Below are 27,899 nucleotides of genomic sequence, written 5' to 3'. Positions count from 1 at the left end.
CAAAAAATAATATTAGCCTATTGTCCCACCAGTTACTTTACTGTCATGATTATGCATATATGTATTGGAAAAAGTGATCATTACCTTTGTATAGATGCAATTGATGCAACTGTTGTGTTTGCCATTCAAGTTTTCTCACCTAGCTTACTTCTATTCTAACAAAAAAAAAAGTTATTTGGCCCAAACAACTAGATCAGGTTTGTAGCAAACCAAAACTCCTGATGCTGATGATCTTTCTTATTTTAAAATGACAAATCTGACACATCTTTAAACACAGAAGTACATTTATTCAGGTCTTAATACATTAATATTGAACAAGTTACATATTCTTATTGATTGCAAATCACACAGCACAATTCCAATTTATTCCGGTATATAAGTTCAATGTAACAGATTTTTTATTTTCAAATATGTAATGGGAACTCTTCCTCTTGTTACGAGGAGCACTTTGTTATAAAACGTAAGTAAAAGTGCAATATCTTTCTACTAAAATCTACTAAAATTACAAAAATTGGTCCAGAATTTGCATTCTGAGGAGGACTTCTCTGACAGACTAAATATTGTGTTTTCCATTTTAAAAATGCAATATATCCTTACTTTTTTTTTCAGTAATTTGCTTTTTGATGCTATTTTCTAAAAACTGTAGCTAAATACAAGAAATACAACATTGTCAGTTTACAAAAGCTTAGCATATTAATCACTGCATCATCTATTTTCTAAATAAACTTCATTTTTTTTCCCATATAACTATCTGGAACATAGAGTTTTGACAACAACAACACCATAATATCTCACAGCGCTATGTTACAATAAAATATCTCTGTCGTAAGTTCAAAGGAAAAGAAAATATAACAATAGCAACATAAAATTAAGGAATACAATGCATAGATTCAATCATTTAAAAATGTAGAGATATAATTTACTTAGTACAGCTCTTTTTTTTTTAGAGTGAATCCTGTGACACTGACTACATGGATTCATTACAGTTTATCCTGACTTGAGTGACCGGCACAAATATATATAATTCTGAACATATCACATGATAAAAATGCTAAATATATCATTTTGACTTCAAAGGCAAATTTGGCTATAGTACACTATGGCAAGTTTGGGTAAGAAAAGGCAACACCTGGCACCAAAGCCAAACAGCAGCTTTTTTAACGGCCTTTTGAAATGTTAAGAATTTTATTAAATGCTCCCTGGCTTTCTTAAAAATCTCTGTCAGCAGTGTCAGATCATGTGCCATTGCTGTGCTGGAGAATGCAGATTTTAATTTCAACCAAACACCAAACTAATTAAAGAGCTTTCCCCTCTGGTTGGAGGTGAACTCATTAGCAGTATGATTTAAATAAAAAGCTGCATACTCAGAGCCTGTGACAACACATGATCAGACACGTACTCATATATGTGGTTTCTGGATAAATCATGCAATACACATCAATGTGGAATAGGCAGTTATCATTTTGAGTTTGTTATCTCTAAACCACCTGGTCTATCAGCCACCGAACAAGTCGACTTCATGAGAAGCAGTCATGTTTACAGACACCATCTTCACAAAGGTAGCCACAATCCTGTACACTATTTGTGACTCTGCATAATAAGTCACTGACAGGCTGACAAGCTCATTGTTAGTACAGCGGTAAGTGGGAAAAGCAAGTCAGAAAATGCAAATATACATGCTAAATAAGATACTTAACACTTAGTGGCGCTTTTCAGGGGCAAAAAGTAATTAGACTTGTTGTTAAGAAGATGATTTGAGCTATCAAGTCACATGTTAACTTTATGTCAAATGTAAAAAAAGACATCGAGATATGTAGAGGTAGGAGGGGCAGAGTGAAAGTGGAGTCTCATTAAAAGCAGTAAAGCTGATCCTTCTGACAGCATCAGAGGGCTCCTCAGGACAAAAAGGAATCATACTGTACTAATTTAAATCAGTCACACTAACCTTCTGAGACAAAGAATAAAATATAAAACGTTCTGAAACTGAACAGGGGACAGGCCCGTTACTCACAGTGTCTTTAATGACAATCTCTGGCAGGTCTCGGACTCAGCCTTGGTGTGAAAACAACAGAAGCACTGAGAATATCTTTTATCCACTAACATCCTTTGACCTCGTAACATTCACAGAGCTGCGAAGCGTTCAGGGAACCCTAACAATAACAATCTACAGTCACAAAAAAGTGAAAGCAGGGAACTGAAAGTAAAGAATTCACTGTACTTTTCTTCAAGACCGCTGGATTTGAGTATCTTCTGGACCGTAGACATTTACAATATAAAACCCTTCAAGCCTGCAGTCGATATCTACTTTGTTAGGCACAATAAATAGGCCCCTGTGGTATTAAGGTTCAGAGTGACGAATGACTCAGAACAATTCTCATGTCTGAGTGCAGGTTATGCACCAGCATAAATCTATATTAACCACAAATAATTTAGGTCTCAAATATATACTAAATCTAGTAAACATCTACCACATCATTTTAATATACATTCTTAAGGTATGTACAAGAAATCATTAAGTGTGTTACCATTGTACAGCCTGATTGAGACAAATTCTCAAGCATAGATCTGTCCACTCGACATGCTTTTAAAAGAATCCGATCCAGTTTTAAACGTAAGCTCATTTCTGCTGCCTTGACTTCCACTCTGTAAACATTATTTACAGTCTTAGAAAATACACCAAGAGGCCCAATTTTACAAACTGTATGACGACATTATGTACATTCAGGCAATAACAAAGTGAGTTACTATGTAACATCATCCGAGGATCCCTTGAGAAGTCTCTCACTTAACATCAAGTCAGTCCACAAACCCATGAGCCAGATTACCTTCATAATTCTTTTGCAGTGGTAATCAATTATCACTACACTGTACATACAAAAGGTTTGATTGTGGAAACACAGTAAACATCATGGTATGAGTTTGTGAACTTCTACAGATTGTGCTGCTGCTGATGAGATGTAGCTGGCAGTGTCACTTGCAAAAATCGCAGACACAACTGTATAGTATCTGTAACCTTGGTGAGTAAACCAGAGAGGTGTGTTTCAGTTTGGCTCTTACGTTAAGGCAAAATGTTTGGCACTTAAGTTTGTACAGGATTTTTAATATTTCAAAAATAATTCTGATATCATCTTCACCAGTTCAGGGGCTCTAATAGAGATGTGTCCTTAGCTGTTCACGGCCAGTCTCAGTCTGCTGAAGTGATTCGAAAGTATTTTTGAAACAGAAATGTTGATGGTGCAGAAACTGCAAGTGAAGTTGGGTTGAGGATTAAACATCCTAAGATACACTTTTTGTCTCAAATGAGTTCTGATTGTGCCTTTTACCAAACAGCAACAGCACTACAGTTTCTACCCTGATACCCAGCTGTGTGTGGTGGTCTTCACTCCGTGGGGGAAACCTTGCTGGGTCACCATTGGCTCAAAGTTGAAGTCCAAAGAGTCTCCATCCATCAGAGTGTCATGGAGGACCGTCTCCATGTCAAACTCAAACTTCTCAATGGACATGTCATCAAGGTCGCTGGGCAGCTTCTCTGGGTGTAAGGGCTGTGGCAGGCCTGGTCGGCCGTATCCATTGGTGTTAAGAGGGCAGAAGCCTCCAGGCATGCCTCCTGCACTGAGGTGGCTGGAGAGGCCATAAGGCATCTGCATAGGGCTTTTGGCTGTAGGCAAACGCGTGGTGCCCCCACTGTGGCTCAGGGACATGAGCAAGCGGCCATTCATAGCTGGTGACGTTGTCGGGGCTTGGCTGTGCACATTGTGGGGGTGAGTGTGAGAGAGACCATGTGGGTGACCGTTCCCTCCTCCCATGAGTTTGGCTGCATGCTGGCTGCTGCTGTACGGTGGCAGCATGCAGCCTCCGCTGGACTGAGACACTACAGTGTCCACTGATGGCATGAGCTCTCCGTGCTGGTCTGTATCTGACGTCAGCAGCTCCTTCAGAAGCCCCGCAGGGCAGCTGTACTGGCCCATACTGGGCCCGAAACTGGGCTTGCTCTCTGGCAGTGTCTGCAGCGGCATGGACGATAGGCTGTTCATTCCTGCTTGGCCATACACACACTTGCGGTACTCCTGCTGAGGATTCTGGGCCATGCTGGGGGAGCTGTAAGCAGGGTAACCAGGGCTTGGCTGCATCATAGGAGAGGGGGAGGACTGGGACGAGCCAGGGGTGGTTGCTCCCCCACCAACCTGAGAGTTGTTGGGCGAGAGCAAGTTCAGATTGTCCAGAAGGTTCTCCATGACATTCTCAGAACTGTGTACCAGAGAGCCTGTCATCTCTGTCAGACTGGGCAGCGTGGCTGTCATCTTGGCCCCAGGGGCTCCTGGGTAGCCCATATGCACGTCTGCCTCCCCGAGGTCATCCTCAGGCATGAAGGGTGAGAGGCGGCCGCTCAGAGTGCTAGCGTTGGAGCTGGTCCGAGGCCTGAAGCTGTTCCACGCATCAAAGTCGTCGTTGCTGTGGGAGTTGGGGCTGCCAGGCCACTTGGAGTAGGAGCCTGGGCTGTCTGCGCCTCCGTCAGGGCCGCCCTGCAGGGACAGCTGTGGGGAGACAAGGAGACTCTCAGTGTACCAAAAGACTGTATGTGCCAGAGACAGTCAGTGTAGCATATGTTTTTGGGCAGAAACCACTGGCAATCAAACACAGGGTTGGATGGTAGTAAAAAAAATCCAATACAAAAGTATTCTTGCAAAATATTATATCATTAATGTGGTAATATCTTGAGAATAGCTTTTCAAAGGAAGTTAACATACATGACTACTTTAAGAGACAATAAGAATAAAAAAGTAGAGGTGTGGATGTGACTAACAAACACATAGAATCATTCTCAGTTAATTTACTTCACCTCTGCTAGGCAAATGAGTCTAGATAATTGTATTTATGATTGTAATGCTGACCAAGAACTGACCAATTTAGGCTAAGAATATTACCAAAATCCCATTTCAGTCAGGAACACTTTTGTCAGAGAAAACTGTTATAGTATTATATTTGGCAGTATGGCTCTGTTCTGGGGCCCCTCTGCCTTTCCTTGGCGGGTTGCAAAGCGGCATGCAGAGGAAGCAGCAACAGCAGGCAGGCCAGAGCAGTTTAAATATGGCAGAGTAATGATTTAATAAATAATAATAGTAAATGAAAAAAAAAAGGTTTAATTTTTTGTGACAGACCATGTAGAGACAGTTGTGATAAAAGAAAAATCTTGGCATGGTTCAAATCTGAAAAGTTTACAATGTCACAGCACAAAAGCATTAGCTGGATTCTTTGTTTATTTACCTTTTTCTTTGCTGCTCTTCCTCTGCTCTTAGTGAACTTGCTGTTGTTGTCCATGGAGGCCGCCCTGCGTCGCGGGGACTTGCCGCTCTTCCCGCCCTCCGGGTTTAGCATCCACCATGAGCTCTTTCCTGTCCCCTCATTCTGGACGCGGATAAAGCGGCTGTGCAGCGACAGGTTGTGTCTAATGGAGTTCTGGAGGAGATGGAGACAGAGAGAGACGCTAGGTGAGGAGCAGACAAACAGAGAGATTTGTGTTTGCCCTTTCACCGAAACGCCTCAGATCTGCTTTAGCATACAAGTGCAAATCCATCTGTACAGGTGGTTCTCTCTAAAAAACACATCTGGCTTGACAGCTGACTTACAGATGAGAAAGGAGAGATTTTAAGGTCACTCAACAATTTAATGCCACGTGCAATTTAAAGAAACACATGTGCACGCGCGTGCGCACACACACACACACACACACACACACACACACACACAAAAGATGTCAATAACTTTACCCCATGAGCAACACATCCTGAACAGAACAAGGATTAAACTGCAGACACTCTTATCTCCAAACATACTGTACATGTGGGCCTTTATTTCCTCCACAAAACAGAGGGGCCCATTGTAAAACACCATTATACCAACACTCACATTCCACCTGACTGTGTGTCTTGTCTGAACCAGCACAGAATCAAAGGGAGGAAACCGACTAATCTTTCCTCCTTACAGACACATTAATACAGCGCTCTGGCGTTGCTTAGTGACACCCCCAGTGGAAAAACTAATTTTTGTGCAGGAAGCTAGTGAAGCATTATTAAAACACAGCAAACAAAAGCTTGAATATTGGGCAAATGTCTGCTAAGCAAACCACAGAAAGTGAGACACTATTTCTGGCCTACTTTACTGGAGCTACTACTGTACTGGGACACTACAGTCTCCACTTGTTTTTCAGCATGTTATGATTTTCAAACTCTAAATCAGCCCAAACTGTTACTGAAGTGACCACTTAGCCTCAGAGAATAATTTACACTCTGGCTCTGTATCGTTTTGTGTCCTGGCCACGACATGAAGTAATGAGCCTTGGCCAGACATTACTGTGCATGCGTAAAGCTTGTTGTTTTGGAAGAAATGGCTGGAACTCCCGGTGCACACACACATGCAGAGCTTAGCGTGCATAGTGGCTAACGTCATCAAGCCTGTTCCTGCTGTGAGTCACTGCTTCACATCTGGTTCACAGTCTGCCCTCTGCTCTGCCTTCACCTCTGCTTCTCCTCATCTCTACCATCTCTTCTCATTCTTGACTCTGAAATCTTGTCCCACTCTAATTACTTTCACTGTTGATTCATTTTTCAACTAAATAATGACTGATTTGTTTAGTCTATAAAATCAGAAAACCGTAAAAATGCCTGTTGGAGTTTTCCATTGCTCAGAGTGATGTCAGCAATTTGCTTGTTTTGATCAACAGTATAATGATATAAAACAGAGAAAAGAAGATTCTTGCATTTGAAAATCTGCAAATGGAAAATATCTGGTATTTTTTGCTGAATATATGACTACAAAGATTATATGGGGTCCTTCAGCTATTTAGTGTCACACTTTTATAAAGTTAGTAAAGTTGCAAAGGACAAAATTGGCCAAAATCAAAGAAAAAAGCAGAGATATTCTGACATTAGTTGAAGCTCTTGAAACACAATGGATCCTGCATTTTCCATAATGGAATTTCAAAGCATCTTTCATTAGACTGTCAAATACCCGAATCTTTCAAAGTCCACGACTCCAATCTGTAACAAAGCCTTTCTGTTAAAATATAAGTCTAAAGGCAGAACTGAGATAACCCTAATAACTATGACATCATCAGGGTTATCTTTTCAAACTTTGCAAAGCTACCTCCACAGCCACAGAATGAGTCTCCCTCTAATCAATTAACAGAATTGTTGCTGACTGATTCTCAGAAAATCAATTAATTGACGAATCTGCTCTATCGAATATGACTAAATGCCATTCCAGCTACAACACCCTCTTTAACATCTCCTCTTCTTCTCCTCTCTCTATCTACTTTTACTTCTCTCCACCGCTTTCCTCTCCTCATTGGAGGACCTCAGGCACTAGGGCACATGGGGACCCAACTGAACAGTGGCCCTTTACAAATGAATGAAATTCTGAATCAAATGACCCGACTGCCTCAGCCAATCGTCTCGGTCTAGTTTGCATGATCTGAGGGACGTGACAGCCCTTTCCTGATTAGCCTAGCAAATGCCTTCTCCCACTCCTCCCCGTGCACATCAGTAGCTATGACAAAATGTGAGGAGTAAAGTCTGGTCATGAGTCTCTCTTTCCCATGACCGCTAAAAGTGCTGGTAATTTCAGCTGTGCTGCAACAAGGAATGACTGCAATGTGAGTGCAGACGCCGGGATGTCCTGTTACAGCCCTATATCTTCCTGATGACAGGAAGGAAAAACTCACAGCTAAAGTCTCCGCTGCAGAGGCGCTGGTTTCTGTTTTGGCTTATGTCACAGTCACTACGCTGTGTGTTGTGTTGTGTTGTGATGATGGAGGACTTTTAAAAACCAGTTTAAAAGTCTTGATGCAATAGAGGGAGTACAAGTGAAGGGTCATAAAAAAAGTGCTCTGATGGGAAATACCAGAACTCGGCAGAACTCGGAGTACCGTGTGGGGAGTGTGGCTGAGGGTGTCTGGTGGAGCCAATGGAAAAGCCTCGTCTCCCACTGTGTGTGTGTGTGAGAGTGCCAGCTCATGTTTTTAGTGCAATGGCAGTAGGACAAACAGCAGCGCAGTATGGTTTTGATTTTGCTGCTCTCTTCACTGCAGCCAGTGATATCGTGGTTTGAAAACACACGCGATTTGGGATGAGCACATGCACATCAACACAGTCATACCCTTAGTAACGCAAACACACACACGGACATGCGTATATCACTGAAAAGTTATGGCATGTTGCTTCCCACATTCGTTGATGTACTTCTCTTTAATTTTATTTTTTTTAACAAATTGTGAGTGTTTCCTTTGGATCCAGTGACTGTATGTGACACTGATTTATCTCTGGCCACAGTACACAGGAATCTTAACATTCCAGCTAATCACTGCGTGCAAAGTTCAAACGTAATCAGAGCCAACTTGTTAGTATCTCTTAGGAAACAGTAAAGGCAGGATTCCCAGCCAGGCAGCCATCACAATCAACATTCCTCAACAAGGTTACAAAACCCGCGATTTCACAGAACTGAACTCTGATTACTGTCACTCGAGGACAGTCCTATCTTGTGTTGTTTTTTTTAAGAAGAGGCAATGACACCATCCAATCTATAAAGTACTTTCTTTTTGTTTCTACCCTAAAAAAATGCAACAAAATGTTGGAGACAGTTTTGGAAAAGAAGCCTGCAAAGAGTGACCTCAAAATAATATCATCACATATTACATAGTTATTGTGAATAAAAACCTTTGTGTCGTACGGAGGAATGTCATCATAATAAATGTTGTGAAAACAGGCGGTAACCTGACATTAGTGTATCTCTGAAGGCTAGTTCACGTAGCCAGAGATAATAAAAACACTTTTCTCTGTTCTGCCTGAGCCCACCGCGAGGAGCACCACCTCCGTTCTCTGAGTCAACAGAACAGAGCAGCGCTGGCAAAACACGAGGAAGTGACCACATGAAAGAGGACTGTGACAGGAAACAGAGCTGACTTCCTGCCTCGCAGGAAATGCGGCGGTCGTGAGGCAAAGAAAAAGGCATGGAATGTGGAGCCACAGCGCCATGAGCCAAGTGGACATTGCAAATTTAGCTTTCACCCCCTCCTCCGACCCAACCCCCCGCCGCCAGAGTGTTTATGTTTAGCAACAGACATTAATCCATGATGTCACACTAGATTTATTAAATGAAAGCAATACTCACTTTGTCGTGTGACTGCTGAAACTGAATTGCATGACTAGAAACGTCATGACTCAACAAGTGGCTGCAGTATGGACGTCTGGGTGGTGTGAGTGCATGTGTGTGTGTGAGAGAGAGAGAGAAGGCACAGGAGAATGTGTCTTGAGTGTAGGCTATTTAAGAAAAAGAGAAAGAGGGGTTGTGTGTGACAGAGTGGGCAAGGATCAGTAAAGAACACACTGTGCTGGTTTAAACGTCCTCACTGGCAGCACTACTGAAAGGCCACAGTGTTCGGTACATCAACCTCTCCTCCTCTCCTTCCATCTCTCCTCTTTATTTCTTGTCTCCTTTCCCTCTGTTAACCTCCTCTCTGCCTCTCACTTCATTCCTACTCTTCTTATCCCCTCTGTTCTCTCCTGCTCTTGTCTCCTTCCCTCCTCTCACTCTTTCCCTGTCTCTTGTCGCCTCCTTCCAACTCCTACATCTCCTGAATCTTCTGTCCTTTTCCTTTCCTCCCATCTTGTTTCCTTCCTTGTCCTCTCCTTTCCTCATCCTGTTTCCTTTCTTCTCACCTCTTCTCCTCTCCTATGTTTACATTCCTTCACCTCTTCTCTTCTCCTTTCTCCAGCAGACAGTAGCAAACTGTAGACAGACAGATGCTGGCACACTGACCAAGGTGCTGATGCTTTCAGAGCTGCTCAAATGTCAACTTGCCTAATGAAAAAATCCCCAGAGGAGCGCGGCACCTCCTACTTGCAGGGCTGCTTTGAATCAAGTGAAGCCACAAGTGAAACCTCAGCTGCAAAGCCCATACAGCTATAGGTATGAAGCATCTGCAGCAATGCTCCCTCCTCACTGTATGAAAGCGTGCAGCCGGCACAAACTCACACGCCAGCAGTTCTCTGAGAAGTTTCACACCCATTTAGATATGGAACCGATGAAAGTGAAAAAAAAATGTGGTTTCCCTGCACTATTTCCACTGAACTCATTAGAGAAACGGTGCTGTCCTGAACAGGCTTTTCTCACCTTTCGTTACCCATGTTTCAGGCTTAACAGTAGGTGTGTTCTTGCATTGTAACTAGCGATTTTCTGTGTAATGTCTGCGGCTGCTAAAAGGACAACCTATAGAGTATGCAGCACACCATTTCTAACCACCAAAGTAAGTAGCCTTAAAGCTGTAGCTTGGTCATGTCTGGAGCTTTGTGCTGAGTCTAGCTGAGTTAGAGCAGTGCGGTTAAGACAGAAAATGTGTAAACCTGTTATTAGCCTTACACCAGCTCAGCAGGTCTGCCCGCTTAACAACAGCATGGGCCTGAGCACACAGCTCCAGGTGAGATGGTGGGGTGACAAGTGACGGGGAACTACTACTCACTGTGATCACAACATCATCAAAAGATACACTCACGGCAGGTTTTTCCCCTTCATGTCAGATATACTTGGTATTCTGTGATTAAGTGGTTGATTACAACTGATTTACATGAGGAAATCAGGCTAGCTAAAGGTGGCACATTGTGGTGAACCTTTAGAAGCTGATCAAAAAGATAACACATGAGCCAGAGGGAAGAAGCAACAGTTATTTTTATAGAGTCAGTTCTTTTAGGCTAAAGATACTATGAGTTGATCCAACTTCAGATTGTTTTTTGGAAACATATATTTTAAAACCAAATCAACTCAACTCAACAATAAATCAAATGTTTTTGGGGGATTTTTGCTTCACTTTAGGGGGATTTCTGCGTGGTTGTTTAATAGAGGGATTTCTGATCTATTGGACATAAACTGTGAATAAAGTCCCTATCAAATGACTGATAGCGAGTGTCTGTGCCTAAATTTTGCCTTGACTTGCTGAGTTATGGAATATTTAGTCATTGATGTAATAGTTCAAAGTGGTGTGCGGTGGCTGTACAGTGTTTACTGTGCTGTGTTTTATTAAAAATGAAAGGAAGCAGTTACAGTCTGGGTGTACTGATCTTCAGACACACACACACACAGAAAATGAAGCACTACACCTTCACATTACCACATTCACAAAGCAATCTGAATAGACTGTGATGACTTCATGTGTTTGCAGTTTGATAAGTTATCATCAGCACCAATACTGGACTGACCAGTGATAATCATTGACCTATTTACTAAAGTCAATACGGCAATGATCATAAAAGGCAGTGGAAATGAAAAGCAGAGCACAGGAAATGTAAAGCCTCTGGTCTTTTTTATTATTTATACCCTCGCTTTCATTAGAAACAGTCAGAGAAAAGGAAATGATTGTTGTCATTAATGTTGTGTAGCAGCGAGCAACACAGCACAGCGCCTCAGGTTTGACTGGTCAGCAGCACATAAATGTGTCACTGTTAAGCAGCTATATAAAAATAAGTCTGTTTTACCACAATTTCTTTTTTAAAAACAGTCCCAGATTAAAATTGGAAACTGACCCTAGGACATGGTTCGAACCAGAAATAGATCATTTCTGCCCTCTCCCTCCATCCCTCCCCCTTCCTAGCCTTCTATTCCTCCCTTGTCCTTTTCACGTGCTCCTCTGGGACATCATGCGCACACACTACTGGCCACAGCTGATCGCACACTCATGTTGCAGAAAAAAAGGTCCCTTTCTCAACAGCTGACGTCAACTTCCAATTACTCAATTTGGCAAAGAGAGGGGAGAGAGGAGGCCCAGACACAGATTGCTCAGTGTGGAGCGCCCTAAATTAGTTTTAGAGTTCTATGAGCCCAAGTAGCAGTCTATGACTTCCAGGAAAGTAGCTCCTCAAAATGGTCATTGTGAGATGCTGAGTTATATGACCATCATAAAGCGCAGATGGAAAGGCAGAAAACACAAGTCATGCAGAAGCAAATCTGTCTGCAAATGTATTTACTGACGGCCTCTTGGCAGGATCTCCTTTTCACAATCCTTTGCAAGGAATCTGAGCGCAACCAAACGCCCTCCCCCAAAACACACACACACACACACACACACACACACACACACACACAGAGCTGAACTTGGAAACCTGAGCGGATGATGACTGGTAAAGCTTAAGATTGATTGGTCTCACAATCACTGCAGACAAATGATAAATAGTCTGTGAGTGGTTTTGTGCTTACGCTGAGAAGCAGCAAAGCCACTGACACTCCAGGATCTTTCATCGCTCTATGATAGTGTGAGACGAGTGGCGGAGTGGAGTGGCTATTAGCAAACTTCCTGCTGCATTGTATCCGCACAGGAAGAGCTGGCCAGTCCTGATACTGATCCCACTGATGCTTGTGGTTTCTGTGCAAAATGCTGCAGAATGAGGCCCTGGTAGCTGCAATGCAAGGGTCCAGCTGAAGCAAACTATGGGTTCAAGAGCCACTACTTCCTAATCAAAACTCTGTAGTCTGACTGGGCAAAAACAAGAGGAAAAAGGAAAGAGGGGGCCCTTGTCCAGGTAGGCTTTTCCAACAGGATTACAATGGCGGATAAAGCTCTTATTGTACATCTTAGAAACAGTTCCCCACTTATGATTCAACCTCATTATGGATCCAAACAAACAGAACTTGGTGAGAGAATAACAAATCATCTGCCATTTCCTGTGCTTTGGCCACGTTTGACATTTGGACAAACTGCTCTGAAAAAAAACTGGGCTGAGTGAGCATATGAGTGACCGGCGCACACTCAAACTTTAAACTTTAATCAACAAGTCAAACAGAAGGAAAGGTTGTTGATCAAGAAAATCAGTCAAAGCTTTTGTGTTTGTTGGCTATAAACCTTAAAATCCAATCTGTTTTCTTGTTCTGCCATGCTTTCATTACACCAGGCCAATAACAAAAAGACGAGAAGTTGCCCAAGGCTAATCCTACGGCAATTAACATCTGAAAGTATGATGCAGGAGAATTGTTGGCATCAATGGTAAGCTGTGAAGTAATTTCTAAAAAATCATATCTAATTCATGTTTGCTGTTTTCTTACCTTCTCAAGCTGTTGAGAAGTTTCAGCTCTGTAAAGCGGATGATTATCACACCCAGAGTTTTGTTTTCTTTATTTTTCATAATTGACATTTGTATATTTATTAAATTAGTGTAAAGTAATGAAACAGACAGACTCACTATTTACTGAATTTTATTTACTGTTTCAAAGTACAGTGCAGCTGTAGCGCCCGCTCAAGGGGGCATCCCGTGACGGCACATTATCGGTCCACTTGCTGAGGGCAGCTTGAACCACAGGTACTTTCCCTGTGCATATCAGTTTAAGTCTTCATCACTAGCAGCCATCTCCTTTTTTGAATAGACTACACAAGGTAGATGGAGGAACACCAAGTTTCGCTGCTGCATCTGTTTGGCTTGTTTTTGGCAGTTTGATATGAGCTTCGAAGAGACTTTGTTTTTCACTGGGAGAAAATGACTTTCTTTTTCCCATCATGATTTCAAAGTACACAAAGCGCCTCAGGTAGCCAGCCTCAATCAGATGGATTGACGCAACCAAAAGGATCATTGTGGAAATAAATTATATTTTTTTCATGTATGAAAAGTGAACACTGTTAGTGTACTTCTTGACTACTACAAGCAAAGTATTAAAAAGATATCTATATAAAAATGATTTTGTCCCAGTCATCTGAATCCATATTAGTGGTTGATCATTGTAACCACTTTCCACTGTATAACCTCTTCCACAGGCTTAGTAGTGCTCCTCATGGAGAGTAAACTTATGTAAAGTCAGTGAATATTTAAGTTTCAACCCTCAACTGACACATTAATCACTTTTACTGTTCGGCATATACTTAAATGAACTTTAACTTCAAACCATTTCAGTGCGTCAACCTCAGCTGTAACTCTAACAACTCTTATCTATCGTGTTTGTTCACACTATCCTTATGTTACCTGCCATACGTCCTATAAATGTTGGCTGTATTGGTGAAAGAGTGACGAATGAGTTGTATTACATTTTATACTTTATTCAGACTATTCATATGTTGTTTACGATAACCGCTACACATGCTTTTAAAATAATGTCCTGGCGCGTTAATGTCAGTGGGTGTTAACATGCTGAGCTCTCTCTCTCTTGTGCTCGCTGATTTTGTGACTCAGACTTAAGCAGCACACAGCTCATGTGTACAGACAGGGACCGGGTTGTGCTGGCTAAGCTTACCATGCTGAAATATGTGCATGTGTTGCTATGTGCAACACAATGTGAGTCTGTAAATGCACAGAGCTGTGTCTGTGGAGCGGGGATATTTTTCGCCTCTGATCAGCAGAGCGGCTGGGCTGGGCTGCTGCCTGCTCTGCCTGGATAAAGATGCAGTGTGTAGACCACTGCTGGGTGCCTGTATGGCGGCCTGCGTTCACAGGCCTGACCCACCACGGGTGTGAGGGAGGGAGGGAGAAAGGGAGGGAGGGTGAGGAGAGTGTTTGGGGGGTTATATTTACACGGCTGTTACCCCAGTTCAACCTGGCAAACACGGGGATATCCCCGAGCTGTTTTTCATGGCTGGATGTTGATTCCAGCAATAAATCTCCTTTTGGATATGGAGTTGAGAGAATTTCTCATTGGTCCGCTCCCTTTTTGTGTTATTTATTACACCATAAACCATATGTGCACTTCAACCCCTAAAAAGGCTGTATACCAAAAGTGTTTGGTAAGAAAAATGGCCACCAAAACCATTTGAATACGGATTGTTTTCCAGAAAAGTGCAGCTCTGAAACACCACAGTGATTCCTGTTGAACACCAAAAATGCCATTAATATTAAGCAAGACATCACTTGCAAGTTAGCACTTCAAAGAGTTTTAAAGAGAGCACATTTTGTCAGTAATGTTCTCAAATGAGAGCCTGATACTAATACCATGGCCTGAGCCTGAAGTCACAAATAATCATGATGTTGCTTTTCAAGAAAAAATAAATATTTCTTTAAAAACACACATCTTTTTAGCTTTCTTTTCTTTTAACTCTCAGATTTGTTAGATATCCATGAAGAGGCCTGTACGTTATAGAGTCTAACACACTTACCTGTTTGCCAGTTCTTAAACTAGCATGACTCATGCTCTGCCAAAAAAAGAAGACAGAGAAAAAACTTAAAGCCACCTTAAGAGACATAGTGGAGCCATTATAATCCTTTTATCACAATTTTTTTCATGGGCTTATTATGAAAAGGAAATAAGACTGACACATCACAAAATGAATATATTTATGAAGCTCACAGAGAGAGTGCTAAGGGACTCAGTGTTTAAATAGAAAGTGATGACTAGATTGTCGTTTGTCGTGATTATCTTAAAAGGATATCTTCATTTTGATTTGAAATGCAAAACAATGTTTGTTTATTATAAATATATTGCTCTGGTTAACATTTCTGCATAGTTGTTTTTTCTTTTATTATCACCAGCGTCCTTGTCATTTGGCTTTGTTGCTATTACACCAGCGGAATTAGATGACACACACATTCAATATACTGTAAGTGTGATGCCATGCTAAATCGATGTCTCATGGGAAAAGCCGCATTGTGAAACTATGTGTTAATTTTGCTGGTGGAAGGAAGTCCGGGGCTCACATGGAAAAATAAGGTGACTACAGTACTTTTAGTGTTTCAATTTGGAACAAGTGGTTCAAGATGTAGTAGGACTACAAAAAATTCATAATCTCCTCCTCTAAAAATTATCAGCTGTGGTGAGGGTTAACATCTTTGTGAGGGACAGTAGATAGCAAGTATGACATTAAACCAGGACACCAAGACCTGGACTTGGCATCCCAGTCAGAGCTGGCACCAGTACAGGTCAGGACAGGAGTCATACATGAGTAAACCAAAGCCTCACTCCAGCATTTACTTTGGCTCTATTTAACTGACGTCCATACAGTATTATTTAGCTGACTAACAAAATATCTCAATATGAGAATTCTGAGAATTCAAAAGATGATTTAGAGGAACGATGAGCAAGCATTCACCTCATTTCCCAGCTCTGAGTGGAGATAAGCAGAAGAATGGAAAAAAAAAAAAAAAAATGAAGGGAACCCTGGAAGAGGAAGATGCCGCAGAATCTAGCATCACACTCAGTGTTGCTTCCTCTACCAATGACATCACTACCCTGGTACTGCATACCTTGTACTGCTTTCAAAGCGCCCACTTCCTGTCAGCCATGGGCTGAAATTTGCATCTGTTCAAAGGGATAGGAGCAGGTGGAGGAAGAGAGAAGTAATAGATTCTAGAGAAGAGATAATTCATGCAATCACTGCAGCCAACTGCATGAGCTGTCGGAGAAACTATTGTAACTAATGTACTAGACAGATCATGGTAATAACAGTGTGTTTGTTACATTCACTATGTGCAACATTAAACTAATCATGTTTCCTGAGATCATGGGTTTCAGATTATTTTTTTCTCTCAAGACAGATAAAGAGAAGTGGAAAGTTACATAAGGGGGGTGATATAGGCTCAACAACAGTATTCAAGCTCAAATATTAGTGTTGAATAGAAGATGTAGGATATGTACATACACATCTTTTTTTCTAATATTTATCACCTTATGGTAATGAGACTGTGAAATAATTATTATATCAGTGTCTGGAAAAAAAATTCCAAATGACAGTGTCTTGAAACAATGAGATAATGACTCTGGATTATTCACATGACGACACACAAGCCAGTGTCGTCAACAGATCAAGATTCGTTTTTACTTTGGTATCTCCCTCATCAATTATCTCAAGCGGGACATGAATGATTCATTGAGAGAAAAATGACTCCACATGTAGTTACACGTCTAATCTGCCTGACTGGCACCACTGCATTTCCTAGAATCCAACACAGGCGCCCTGTATGGAAACTAAAGATGCCACCCTCTCTCTACCCTCAAAGACATTCAGCAGTACTCGCGATAGTGATAAAACATAAACATCCCACAGTTGTTTTGAAATTGCTAACAGAAATTAATTTTGTTTCTTATGTTTCAGTATATGCGCTATGTGCTAGTAGAAGCTAATGACAAGTGAAACCTAACTGCTGGTGACCTCTCCTCTCCCTATGAGGTGTTTCTTTTATAAACACCACGTCAGCCAAGCGCCTCGCTATACAACACAGACAATAGTCCTGTAATGTTGCGACACAAATGCAAACCTAAAGTGAGCACTCCTGAGGGCGGTACGGATTCACTGTTACGCACTTTGACCTTGAAACAAACTATTAGTATCCGTGACAACAGAAGCCGGGAACCTGCCGTCTGACGCACAGTCATAACGGCACTTCTGATTAAAGTGCGCATTTTAATTTCCACCCATGCCAGTCAACCACAGCGCTCCTGTGAGCCTTCATGTATGTGAATACAAGCACACATGCCTGAATGCATGTGTGATTGTGTGATAATGCCCAGCCAGTCTGACAGGCACCGTGCATAATCGCTTTAGGGCGGGAATTGCACAACAATGTGGGTCTGGGTAATGCCTGTGGTTTGGGGCCCTCAGCAGTGAGCGGTCCCGTAAAAGTGTTGCTCTACTCACTCCCTGTGTGTCTGTAGCCGGTTCACATACACACACAAGCTGTGAGAACCCGATGGGACACCACATTTTTCATGTGTGAAGAAGTGCTGATGGCTTTCACTTCTCATTTGAATGGTGAAATTATTCAAAATCCTTACAACAGTTCCTCTTCTCACACTGTAAAACAATGCTGAGGTCTTCCTGTTAACCCCACAGGACATTTTTCCAAATTTTCTGACTGATGAGAAGTTGTGGTGGCTGACAGAGCAGCAGCATATTCAGTGAAACAAACTGCCATGCCTGGGCAAACCCTTCGCCAAAACAGACAGTCACGTGCTCTCGGCCTGCTACTACCAAACCCGCACTGAGAAAAACAAAACAATCTGACTCATCCTAAATGACTGTTTACCTGACCACGCCACTGGATGTCAACTCTATTTTTATTTTTTTTTTAAACTCTTGAGCAAAGCAGGCTGCGTGGGCTTCTTTCCTCTGTCCTGTTGAGTGAGGCTCCACTCTCTGCTGGTATCTTTTTGTATATCATTTACACTCTCTGTGCAATTACTAGACTCTACACTCACTGAATGATCTGTCCTCTGGTCCACAGCCAGAAAAAAAGAACTGACAAAACAAAACTCTGGCAGGAGCACTGCGGGGTTGTGTGATGCCAGTGTCTGAGGTGGGTGGAAACACCCGTGTACACATTTGACATGATTTGTTTGAATTCACTAAATGAAAGGGGCACTTTACTGGGATTTTCCTGGGTCCTTTCCAGTGAGATAAAGTGTGAAGTTACCAGCTGTAGCACCAGCTGTGCCACCAAATGAGGTTGAAAATATCACTTATAGTTTACTAAGCTATTATTTCTCAGCTCGGTGAACGTGCATTTGTAATAGATATAGGTGTTTAATATCATTTTCAGCAGTTTAAGAAAATTGGTTGCATTGAGTGAGCTCTGAATCTAACAAGTCTTTTTTTAAAGCACAAAGCATTGTCACATTTTAAAAAATAATAACAGAGAATAATACAAAATAAGCAATCTAACTATGAAAACTTGAGTTTCAGTGAAATATTCTGAAAATCTGAAGAGATTTTGAAAGAATTCAAATTCAGCAGCTGTATAATTGAACCAAATTTTCTCTTTCTGCAATGACAAGCACTAAAACTCATTACACATAATCCCTAACACCCAGAGAATGTATTAAGAAAGACATATTTGTTTCTCCTTGGTGGCTCAAGTTCTTGATTCGAGAAAAACCTTGGCTGAGTCCTGTTCAGTGGACCATCTGGAACATCAAAAGCATATCAAACCCCTGCAGATGCAATGTGGTTGTTTTGTTCTATGGAGCAACAGAAACACTTTAAAGTAAAACTTGCATGTTACATTTGTTCTGCATGTTTGGGGATATTTCAGTGCAGAAAATCTCTGTGTTTGCAATACAGTCTGGCGACCAGAGCAATGACCCAACTGAATGTGAACTTACAAAGCCTCTTTGACACAGACATATAAAAAGACAGACAGACATGATCCCCTGTGTGTGGTATGTGTCTCACAGCTTTTGTCATTGCCCGATGGCTTCGTCCCATGGCGTCCTGGACATGCGGTTACTGTAAAACAATGACCCAGACAGCACCGGCACATGGAATCAATTGTCAATACTTGTTTGAGGTTGAAGTGATGTGACGTCTACAGAATGCATAGATCCATACATAAATGCATGCATATCACACACAGACATAAACACCATTTGATATCCCTGCTGTGCCACACTGACCTGCTTTCTTTTTATTCCAGTCTGTTAAGGCTTGAGTCATTAATATCCCAAAAATGTTTCTAGTAAGAGGGAACGAGAGACAGACGACAACAGACAGTGCTAACGCCAGGGCTGAGAGGTAAACAAATGTGGAGCAAGACAGAAGGACAACATGAGGTTGTGAAATAATCCAGGGGAATACAAGTTTCACACTGTTGCTCAATCAAATCAGTGTGGATGGGCACGGTTACATCACTCTGCACGTGACAGTATTTTTCACTCATCTACATAGCATTTTCATACCATGCTGAACCCCAAAACACCTGAACAAGTGGATCTAAATATGCTTACACGGTCAGTTATACTCAATCAGAAAATTAAAATAAATAAATAAACCTTCCACTGGTTCACTGGTTCCACTTTTGTTTTTTGGGATCTTTTTTTGACATTACATAACTTCAACAATTCATCAGTTGATGGAATAAATAGTTAATATATCAATTCATACTAAAAATAATCATTATTGCAGCGCTAGTTTCTACATGGATGCCTTACACAACATAGTTCAAAGACTAGCTGCTAGTGTTCATCAACCCTCACAGTTCCTTTTTAACACCAGTGATGTGCCAGCTATGGTGATTCCGCACATCAAAGCACTGAGCGGTTTGAAAAGCAAAGGTGGGGGGGTGAAAACAGGCAGTTGTAAGGAGATACTGGATTAAAATCAGCTGGGAAGAGAAGGAAAGGAAGAATATCACACCACAATAAAAAAGATATAAAAGCCTGTGCAGGAATGTTCCCTGTGTCGGCCTGTCTGTCTGTCTGCCATCGTGTCTGTGCATCTGCCAGCAGCAGGGCTTTAATTATGAGGCCCAGGTTTATGTGCACACACACACACACACACAAACACGCACACAGGAGACTAGCGTCCCACATATCTCTAACACAGTGCCTCACAGTTCCGCTGACTAACCAGTGGCACCAGACTTTGGCCTGCGGCTCCCTGATTCCAGTAAATGTCTTGTTATGCAACTCCTAACAAGTGTCACCCAGTCTGAACTTAGAGCGTTCTGGGTCTCTGATGCTCTCTCCCTCTCTCTCTCTCTCTCTCTCCCCCTTGCTTTCTCTTCATCTCTTAATTTTTCTCTGAGAACAGTAGCGGTTAGCTTCTTGGGGTTTGACCGAGGGAGGGGGGCAGTAACCCTTCACAACATTAAGTGTGCCCTGCTTTGTGCAGAGGCAGAAAAGCAGGAATGGAGAGGCAGGCGGCGCAGGCAGGAAATGGGGAGGAGGGTGAGGAGAGCTCCTCCAGCTCTTTGCCTGAGAAACACAGCTGCCCCTCATGTCTTGGGGCAATGCCAAGGTTGGACTCCTCGACTGCCTCAGGGGGGTGAGCGGTGTGTGTGAGTGTGTGTGTGTGTGTGTGTGTCTGTGTGTCTGTGTGTGTTGAACCAGTACAAACAGGAGGACTGCTGTTCTATCCAGCTCCCTGTCCTACTAATACACTTTCAGACCCAAAGAAACACACAGTTTGTGATTGGTGATAAAGTACAGCCAGCGTTGTGCTCACTCAGGATTAGAACGCCTTAATTCTTAGCTTCTGTATTTCTTTAGGTCGTATTCCTAAGCTTCATGGGAAGAAAAAAATAGTCTAGATAACACACAGCAATTACAGACACTACATACACTGCATAGTCACTTTCCAACATCTGTCAGAAACATTTAAACCATCACTAATGTGACTCAAAGACATTACAATCTGTTAAAACCAAAGTTGTTAGAACTACTTTTAACAGGATGTTTAGGTAGCTGGGCAACATATACCGCGAGACAATAGAGATCTGTCAAAATGCAGAGATTGTGCTACACCAATGACACCAATGTGACACTTCCTTTGATGTCACAGTACAAGATTTCATCTGTATCGCCTTTATTATATCTATAATATTCTAAATCTCGCCACAGTTTCAGCCTCAGCTAAAAGACTGTGACATAATTTAAGCCTCATGTGATCGTGTTTTTACAGTGTTCTATTGCATTTATTTGTCAATGCCGAGATTAAAATGCAGTCTCTGGAAAACGGCCTTGCAATTCAAGTAACCAGCTAAACTCAATGCAATGACGGAGTCAAGGTAAGATTTGGTCAGGTCCCTGGGATCAATGACTTGCTTATAGAGACAAATTAGAGACATATTCCACAAACATACTTGTATCCCAGTTGGCTACACGACCTTTCTGAACCTCCCCTCTCTGTGATACCTACAGTGTTTACTATAAGACTAAGAGGGATTGGAGTCAATGGGTGCATTTACATGGTAATGACCCTCGTGTCACTTGCTGTACAATCTGCTTGGACCTACATGTTTGTCTGTTCCGGCACAGTTTGTTTTGAGATCCGTGGGAGTGTTTACCAGCGTTGGTTGAGGAATTTCAGGTCAAGAGAGCGCCGTGTACAGAGAAAACCTATGACCGAATTGATCTCGATACTGACATCAAAGAGCATCTGAGCTATCCAGCTCCACTGGCTGAAACCAAATATTTATCCTGCGGTGACGTACGAGTAGTAGAAAAATACAAAAAAGAACAGATTTTTTTTGTCAGGTATGGAAGGATGTGAGAGTACTGTATATACTGTAATAATGTATGTGTGCAATTTGTGTGTTTCCTGCAGTCTGACACACTGTTTGTAATACTTAAACTACACACATTACAAACATTTTAGCTCAGGAGTAGGTATGTCACAATTCCAGAAATTTAGCAGTCGATACCAGCGAAATACGCAATTTGATGCCATGGTAAAAAAACAACAAAAAAACCCAAAAACAATAAATCTCATGTACTTAAGCATTTACTCCTTTATCAAAAAAAGTTTAAAATTGAATTTAATTAAAACTTTATTATTAATCCCTGATCTGTCTGAAACATGCAAAGTGCCAGTTTATGTGAAATCATAAGATTTTGTGGGTGAGAAAACATATATTATTTTTATATAGCCTACAATACATGAACACATTTCTCCTCTATTGTTGTTGTAGTGTGACGTTTGGTCTTGTGGTAGGCTATTTGTCCCACCCCTCTTCCACTGTGATTGGATGGCTGCATAAAAAGTGACAGTGATGAGTGAAGAGTTTTACCCAAAGTAGAACATTTTGAAACTGAATTGATCCCTGGCCCCTGCAATCTACATGTCATGTAGTATCTTGCCCAAGGACACTCATGGTGAAGTGTCCTTGTACAAGATACTGAACCCCAAATTGCTCCCAATGGCCAGCGGTGTATGAGTGTGCATGTGAATGGTTACTGCTCCTGATGAGCAGGTGGCATCATGCATGGTGAATGCTGGCTTGTGTTGTGAAGCGTTTTGAGACGAGAAAAGCACAAAATGTGCAGCCCATTTACCATTTTATGCAATGAAATAAAGAAAAACGGGATGAGGACATTATTAAAAATAAATAACCAGCTCTGCAGAGAGGTTTGGTGATACATAATTTGTGCCATCTGCTATTCTTCCTGTTGGATGGCGTCCTGTGCCAGGGCCAGTGTCCAGTCCACTCACAGAGCTTCTCCAAGCTGGTCCCACCTGGCACAACTGTCCTCAAAATTCACACTGTCGCAGACGGCCTGAGAAGTGTGGAGGCTGTCATGACTCAGTTCAGACACGACCGACTGTGGAGGATCAGCAGCGCTGTGAAACAAGCTCGGCCTCAAACAATTACAGAGCAGACAGCCTTAATCATAGATTAATGAAAACTTCATGTGCTTCAGCCCGTTCCCTTCAGGAGAGCCCCATCTGTTCACAGAGATCAGTCACATGGAGAAATGATCCCTGGTTAACTTCAAAAAGACTGAACCTTAAGTGATTTACAGTCAATGATTGAGGGTGTTAAACACTCATGGGTGCCTAGAAACAAAGCATTTGTGTTGTGACTACTGTCATCGTGATCACTGTCTTACAGCACAAGAGACGCCACCGCAAACTTCACTTATGACTTAATCAACGAACCAACAGGTCTGCCCAATATTTCCACAAACCACAAAACATGTACAGCTCTCATTCTGGCTGGTTTATTCTCTCTTCAACGTTCACAGGGTTAAAATCAAAGGTTGTCGGTTAATTGTTTTGAGCACTTTTGTATGAATATCTAGAGTCATTTTGCAAAGTTGGTGTCTTTGGAATAAGGTCTGCCACACAGTTTGCATATTTTCCTGTTTCCAATTCCTCATGTCACCTCAGTTGAGTCTGAACATAACAAGGCAGTCAGAGATGAAAAAGCTATACTTGAGAATACATGCATTTTGGCAATTCTCTGAATTAAATACCAATTAACGAATTAAACCATCTGGAAATGACTATTTACATCAAAAGACCATTGGAGAAGAAAAACACAATAAAAAAACACATGGCTAGCTACAAAATTAGCATTTTACATTGTCATCTTTCCTCAGCTCCTCTCTGGCTCTCACCCTGGCTCATAAGTAAGCTCGCTCCGAGGAGACAATGTGCGATAGCCCCCCTGTATGGAACAGAGGGGAGCTCTATGAATAACTCCCCTCGCAGCAGTGAATGGCACTTTGCTTTCCCACAGTATTACTCAGTCTACACCCCCAACATGGCAGGATAAGCAGCAAGCCCAGGCGGTGGCTGAGCGCCCCTCTCCGAGCCGCCAATCACAATTACTTCTACACAGAACAACAAAGAGAAACTTCTATTTATTTAGATACATTAACGAAGACACAGAGACATGTTCAGTCTTTGTCAGCGTGACTCTGTTGCATGCTTTGCAAAATGTAAATGATCTACTGTTGCACGGATTCAGGTTAGGGTTACAGACACTTGTCTTGGGTACACTCTGCTATATAATAACTTCCTAATTACACTGTAACAAGTGACTAACACTGAGACAGTGTTGATCACGGCCATGTTTCATGGTCATGTTGGTAGTGCTGCTGACACTGCAGTGGCCAAGTGACAAGTCTCCTTTCTCGTCAGTTTAAAGTTTAAAAAAAAATGGAAAGACGGTTCTATCTTCTGAAGTCAACACCATTTTTTTTCCTCAAATACACCACAGCCTCAGACTCCATGTGACTAACACTCTGTAGGTGTGTGTACGAGGTGTCACCTTCCCACATGCTGCCTATAGATTACTTCTTCTAATCCCCATTATCTCCTTCAATATTACTGATAATCTTCCTGGGGTCCTCATAGATGTATTTTAGTTTTACTTTCCCACACCAGTGCATCCCTCTGAATTTGTTTTTTAATTAATTCTTCACTGCTCACTGGAAAACATCTTTGCTCTTTTCACGCAAAAATGTTAATGGTGAGCAAATTCTTGGATAAGCGAAGGGGAAATGTTGCTTTTCCTTGAAGGACCAAACCTACTGGGACAATATCACTCCCCCAGCAACACAACTTCCCAGTACCTGCTTTGTTCACTGTGTATTTCACCACACTGAAGGGGTTTTCCATTCTCATATCATTTGACTGACAGGACCATGTTTGACAGCTCAACATGAGTTTTGTCCTTTTAGTAAACACTGCGGTCGAATGGATGAATATGGAGCAGGGCGTTGCTGAAAACTGCATTTGTGCTCAGTCAAATTCATAAGAATATAATAAAATCTGGTGTATGGCAAAATATGAAAGTTGTGACTCAAATATCGTTTTTTTTTTTGTATCTGTCTATGGGATTCATTAAAAACTAAAAAAAGAAATTCTCTTTGGCATTCGTGCCATACATGGATGTGTCATCGCTCAGCACATGACTCAAACATGGGAGCCTACTCTGACAGGGGAGGACAAAAAAACTCCCCACAAATGCTTTAAATTTCATTGGCAACCCAGACAGCCTATAACAGAGGAAGACATAATAAATCTCTCAATGTGTGACTACAGGCTTAATATGATTTCCCGCTGGGAGAGTAGACTGTCATCAATTTATTGTCAGACACCACTAAAACTATGTGTCTCCGAAGGGAGGTTTACGCCCTTCAATAGTGTTCAGTGGGAGGGCCTGCCACACCACATCAGAAATTTTAAGTCCCCTCTTGTGTAATGTTTTGGACTGTTTCCAGGACACATTAATGCTTCTGGTATCTCCTTACAACAAAGACGTCCAAACACAGCTTCATTCAAGGCACACTCTCTCGCATGGAAAACTGTGATTTAGCCTAAAATCTATCATAAATTTTAAAGTACCATCAGAGAGAGGAGAGCTGTCTCAAACCAGCCAGAACTCACAGCATTTTTGAAAAGCACATTGAGGGAAGCAATAAGGCAAAGAGAAAAAAAAAACCCTGTTGAGTCAGCAGACTCATATAAATCACATACTGCAGGGAGAAGTCAGATGACTGTCGGAGGTCATGGAAGCAATTGGCCAGATTACTGAATTGCAATGAAGTGGATGGATGACAATGAAAGAGGACATGGTTTCACAAGACCATGCTGGGGAGCGAATGGTAAACAAGTTCACAGATTCATTCATGTTCTTTTGTCACTTTAGGAACATTTGTGGAAAAAAAGTAAAGACCCTAATCTAATCCAAATGGATATCCCTCCAAGAGACATCCATAGATGGAGATAAACAATAAACAACTCTGATCACAAAGCTTCACAGAATAAACTGGCTATTGAACGCCACAGAGAAGCCAGACATCCCTGGAGGGATATTATAGTGATACCACAGGAGATAAAAACATAGCATAAAGCACAATGAAGTCCCTGTGAACCCACTGTTAAGTGCCACAGACACACCAAAACGCCCCACTGGAAAACTTTGTAGGAGAACTGGCACAGGCAGCTGCTGTATCAGGCATAAGCAGCAGCCTTAAACCATTCATGCTGTAAACTCCCACCACACACACACACACACACACACACACACACACACACACACACACTTACGCACACTTTATCTTCTGGATTAAAGTACCAAAGAGAGAAAAACAAACGTACCTTCCAGCCTGCAGAGCTGTTGCTGTCTCCTTTGTCCTTGAAATAAGGCACACTCTTCACCATCCAGTCATAAATCTGAGACAAAGTTAGTCGGTTCTCCGGAGAACTTTCGATAGCTTTGGTTATGAGGTCTGCATATGACATATTCCCCCATGCGTTTCGCCGGGAGGAGCTGCTCTTTCTCTGGGCAGCGGCGGCAGCTGCGGCCGCGGCCGCCGAGGACGACGAGCCGACAGGGGAGGAGAGCAGAGGCACCTGCTGCTGCTGCTGCTGCTGCTGTTGATGCGGGAGTTGCGGGTTCGGGTGCTGCTGCTGATGCTGCTGATGTTGATGCTGATGTTGCTGCTGCTGCTGCTGCTGCTGTGGAGCTTGCTGGTGGACGCAGTTCTCCTGGCACTGGAAATCGGTGCACAGGATGGCAGGCTTCTGCTCCGTGAAGTCCTCGGTCTCCTCCAGCAGGCTGAGGTTGTTGATGAACTCGTTGCCGGTGGGCTCCTGCTTCACAGACGGCACCGGCGAGGACGTGTTGGAGTCGCCCGGGTTGATGAACTCCGGCCGGGGCAAAGGCCAAGTGCACGACCGGGGCCGCGACAGGGGCTCAAAATCCGGGTCGATTTCCACCAGGTGTGGCTGCTGGGCCGCTTCCGCCATGGTCGAGAGGTGACGGAGCCAAGTGTTACAATGTCATGTAAATGTGACGAACCTGTCGCCCCTCAAAAGTCTCAACTTCGCCTTTGAAATATGAGCGAACACAAGATAAATCTGTCCGGGAAAATAGTGCTCCTCCTGGGCGCAAAGTCTACAGTGAAAGTCACATCCCAAGCCGGTAAAAATCTGTAGACAATAATAAAAAGTATGTCTCTAAAAAGGCTTTTCCTGTGGAACAAAAGTTGTCAGTGTGTTCACACTGTGTCGAGCCACTGCTTTGTTTTTGTTATCCACTCGTAGTGATGTTGGTCTGTGCCGCGTACAGCCTGTTGACTCTGTGTTGTACAGCATGTGAGGACTTACTGGAAGTATCGTTTGTCAGCTGACACCGCCCACATTTGATTGACACCAGAGGAGCGCCAATGAATGGCATCGAAAGAGTTGGATGAAAAAAAATGGTCCTTGTTTTCATTTTTGCGTCTAGTAAACATCTGATCCGAAGCCCCTAAAAAAAGAACTTTTCTGTCAAATGTGTTTATCTCTTTGTAAATTATGCATCAAAATTATATGTAACTTTACACTTTCCGTCCAGCGAGGAGTATATAATATAATTAAATTAAATTATATTATTTTATTTATTTATTTTATTTTTTTGGTCATCTTGTTGATATAATTTAATTTGTGTGACAATATTTCCTAATTTTACAGTCTGAACCATTACTTAGTTATGTAGGTTTTAATATATAGCCTACAGTTCTTTGGAGAATTCATCTGTCATCTGATATTTATGGGAGCAGATAACAAGTTATATTTTTTCATGTACAACTTACATCTGAAATTAAGTCAGCAACCTCAAACCACTCCTTGTGAGTAGGCTGTAACATGTTCTTAATTAATTATCCACATAAATAATTACTACTGCTGCTACAGCCAATAATCATAGCGTAGTCAATTAAAGTCAAGTTTACAAAGG

The 27,899-nt window shown here is 42.1% G+C and overlaps 1 protein-coding gene across 1 annotated transcript; it reads right to left on the bottom strand.

The window, feature by feature from the left end:
* Positions 1-272: 272 nt before the first annotated feature.
* Positions 273-27,281, bottom strand: foxo1a (forkhead box O1 a). Its single transcript, XM_050061854.1, has 3 exons — positions 26,279-27,281; positions 5,266-5,457; positions 273-4,535 (listed from the first exon to the last, which is right to left on the bottom strand). Exons 1-3 carry the CDS (start codon positions 26,927-26,929, stop codon positions 3,348-3,350), a joined length of 2,031 nt encoding a protein of 676 aa, XP_049917811.1. The 5' UTR covers positions 26,930-27,281; the 3' UTR covers positions 273-3,347.
* Between the last annotated feature and the right edge of the window lie 618 nt (positions 27,282-27,899).

The sequence above is a fragment of the Epinephelus moara genome, chromosome 2 (genome assembly GCF_006386435.1).
Source record: "Epinephelus moara isolate mb chromosome 2, YSFRI_EMoa_1.0, whole genome shotgun sequence".
NCBI lineage: Eukaryota > Metazoa > Chordata > Actinopteri > Perciformes > Serranidae > Epinephelus > Epinephelus moara.
The sequence above is the reverse complement of the archived record's forward strand: the minus strand, read 5'-3'. Positions and strand labels throughout refer to the sequence as shown.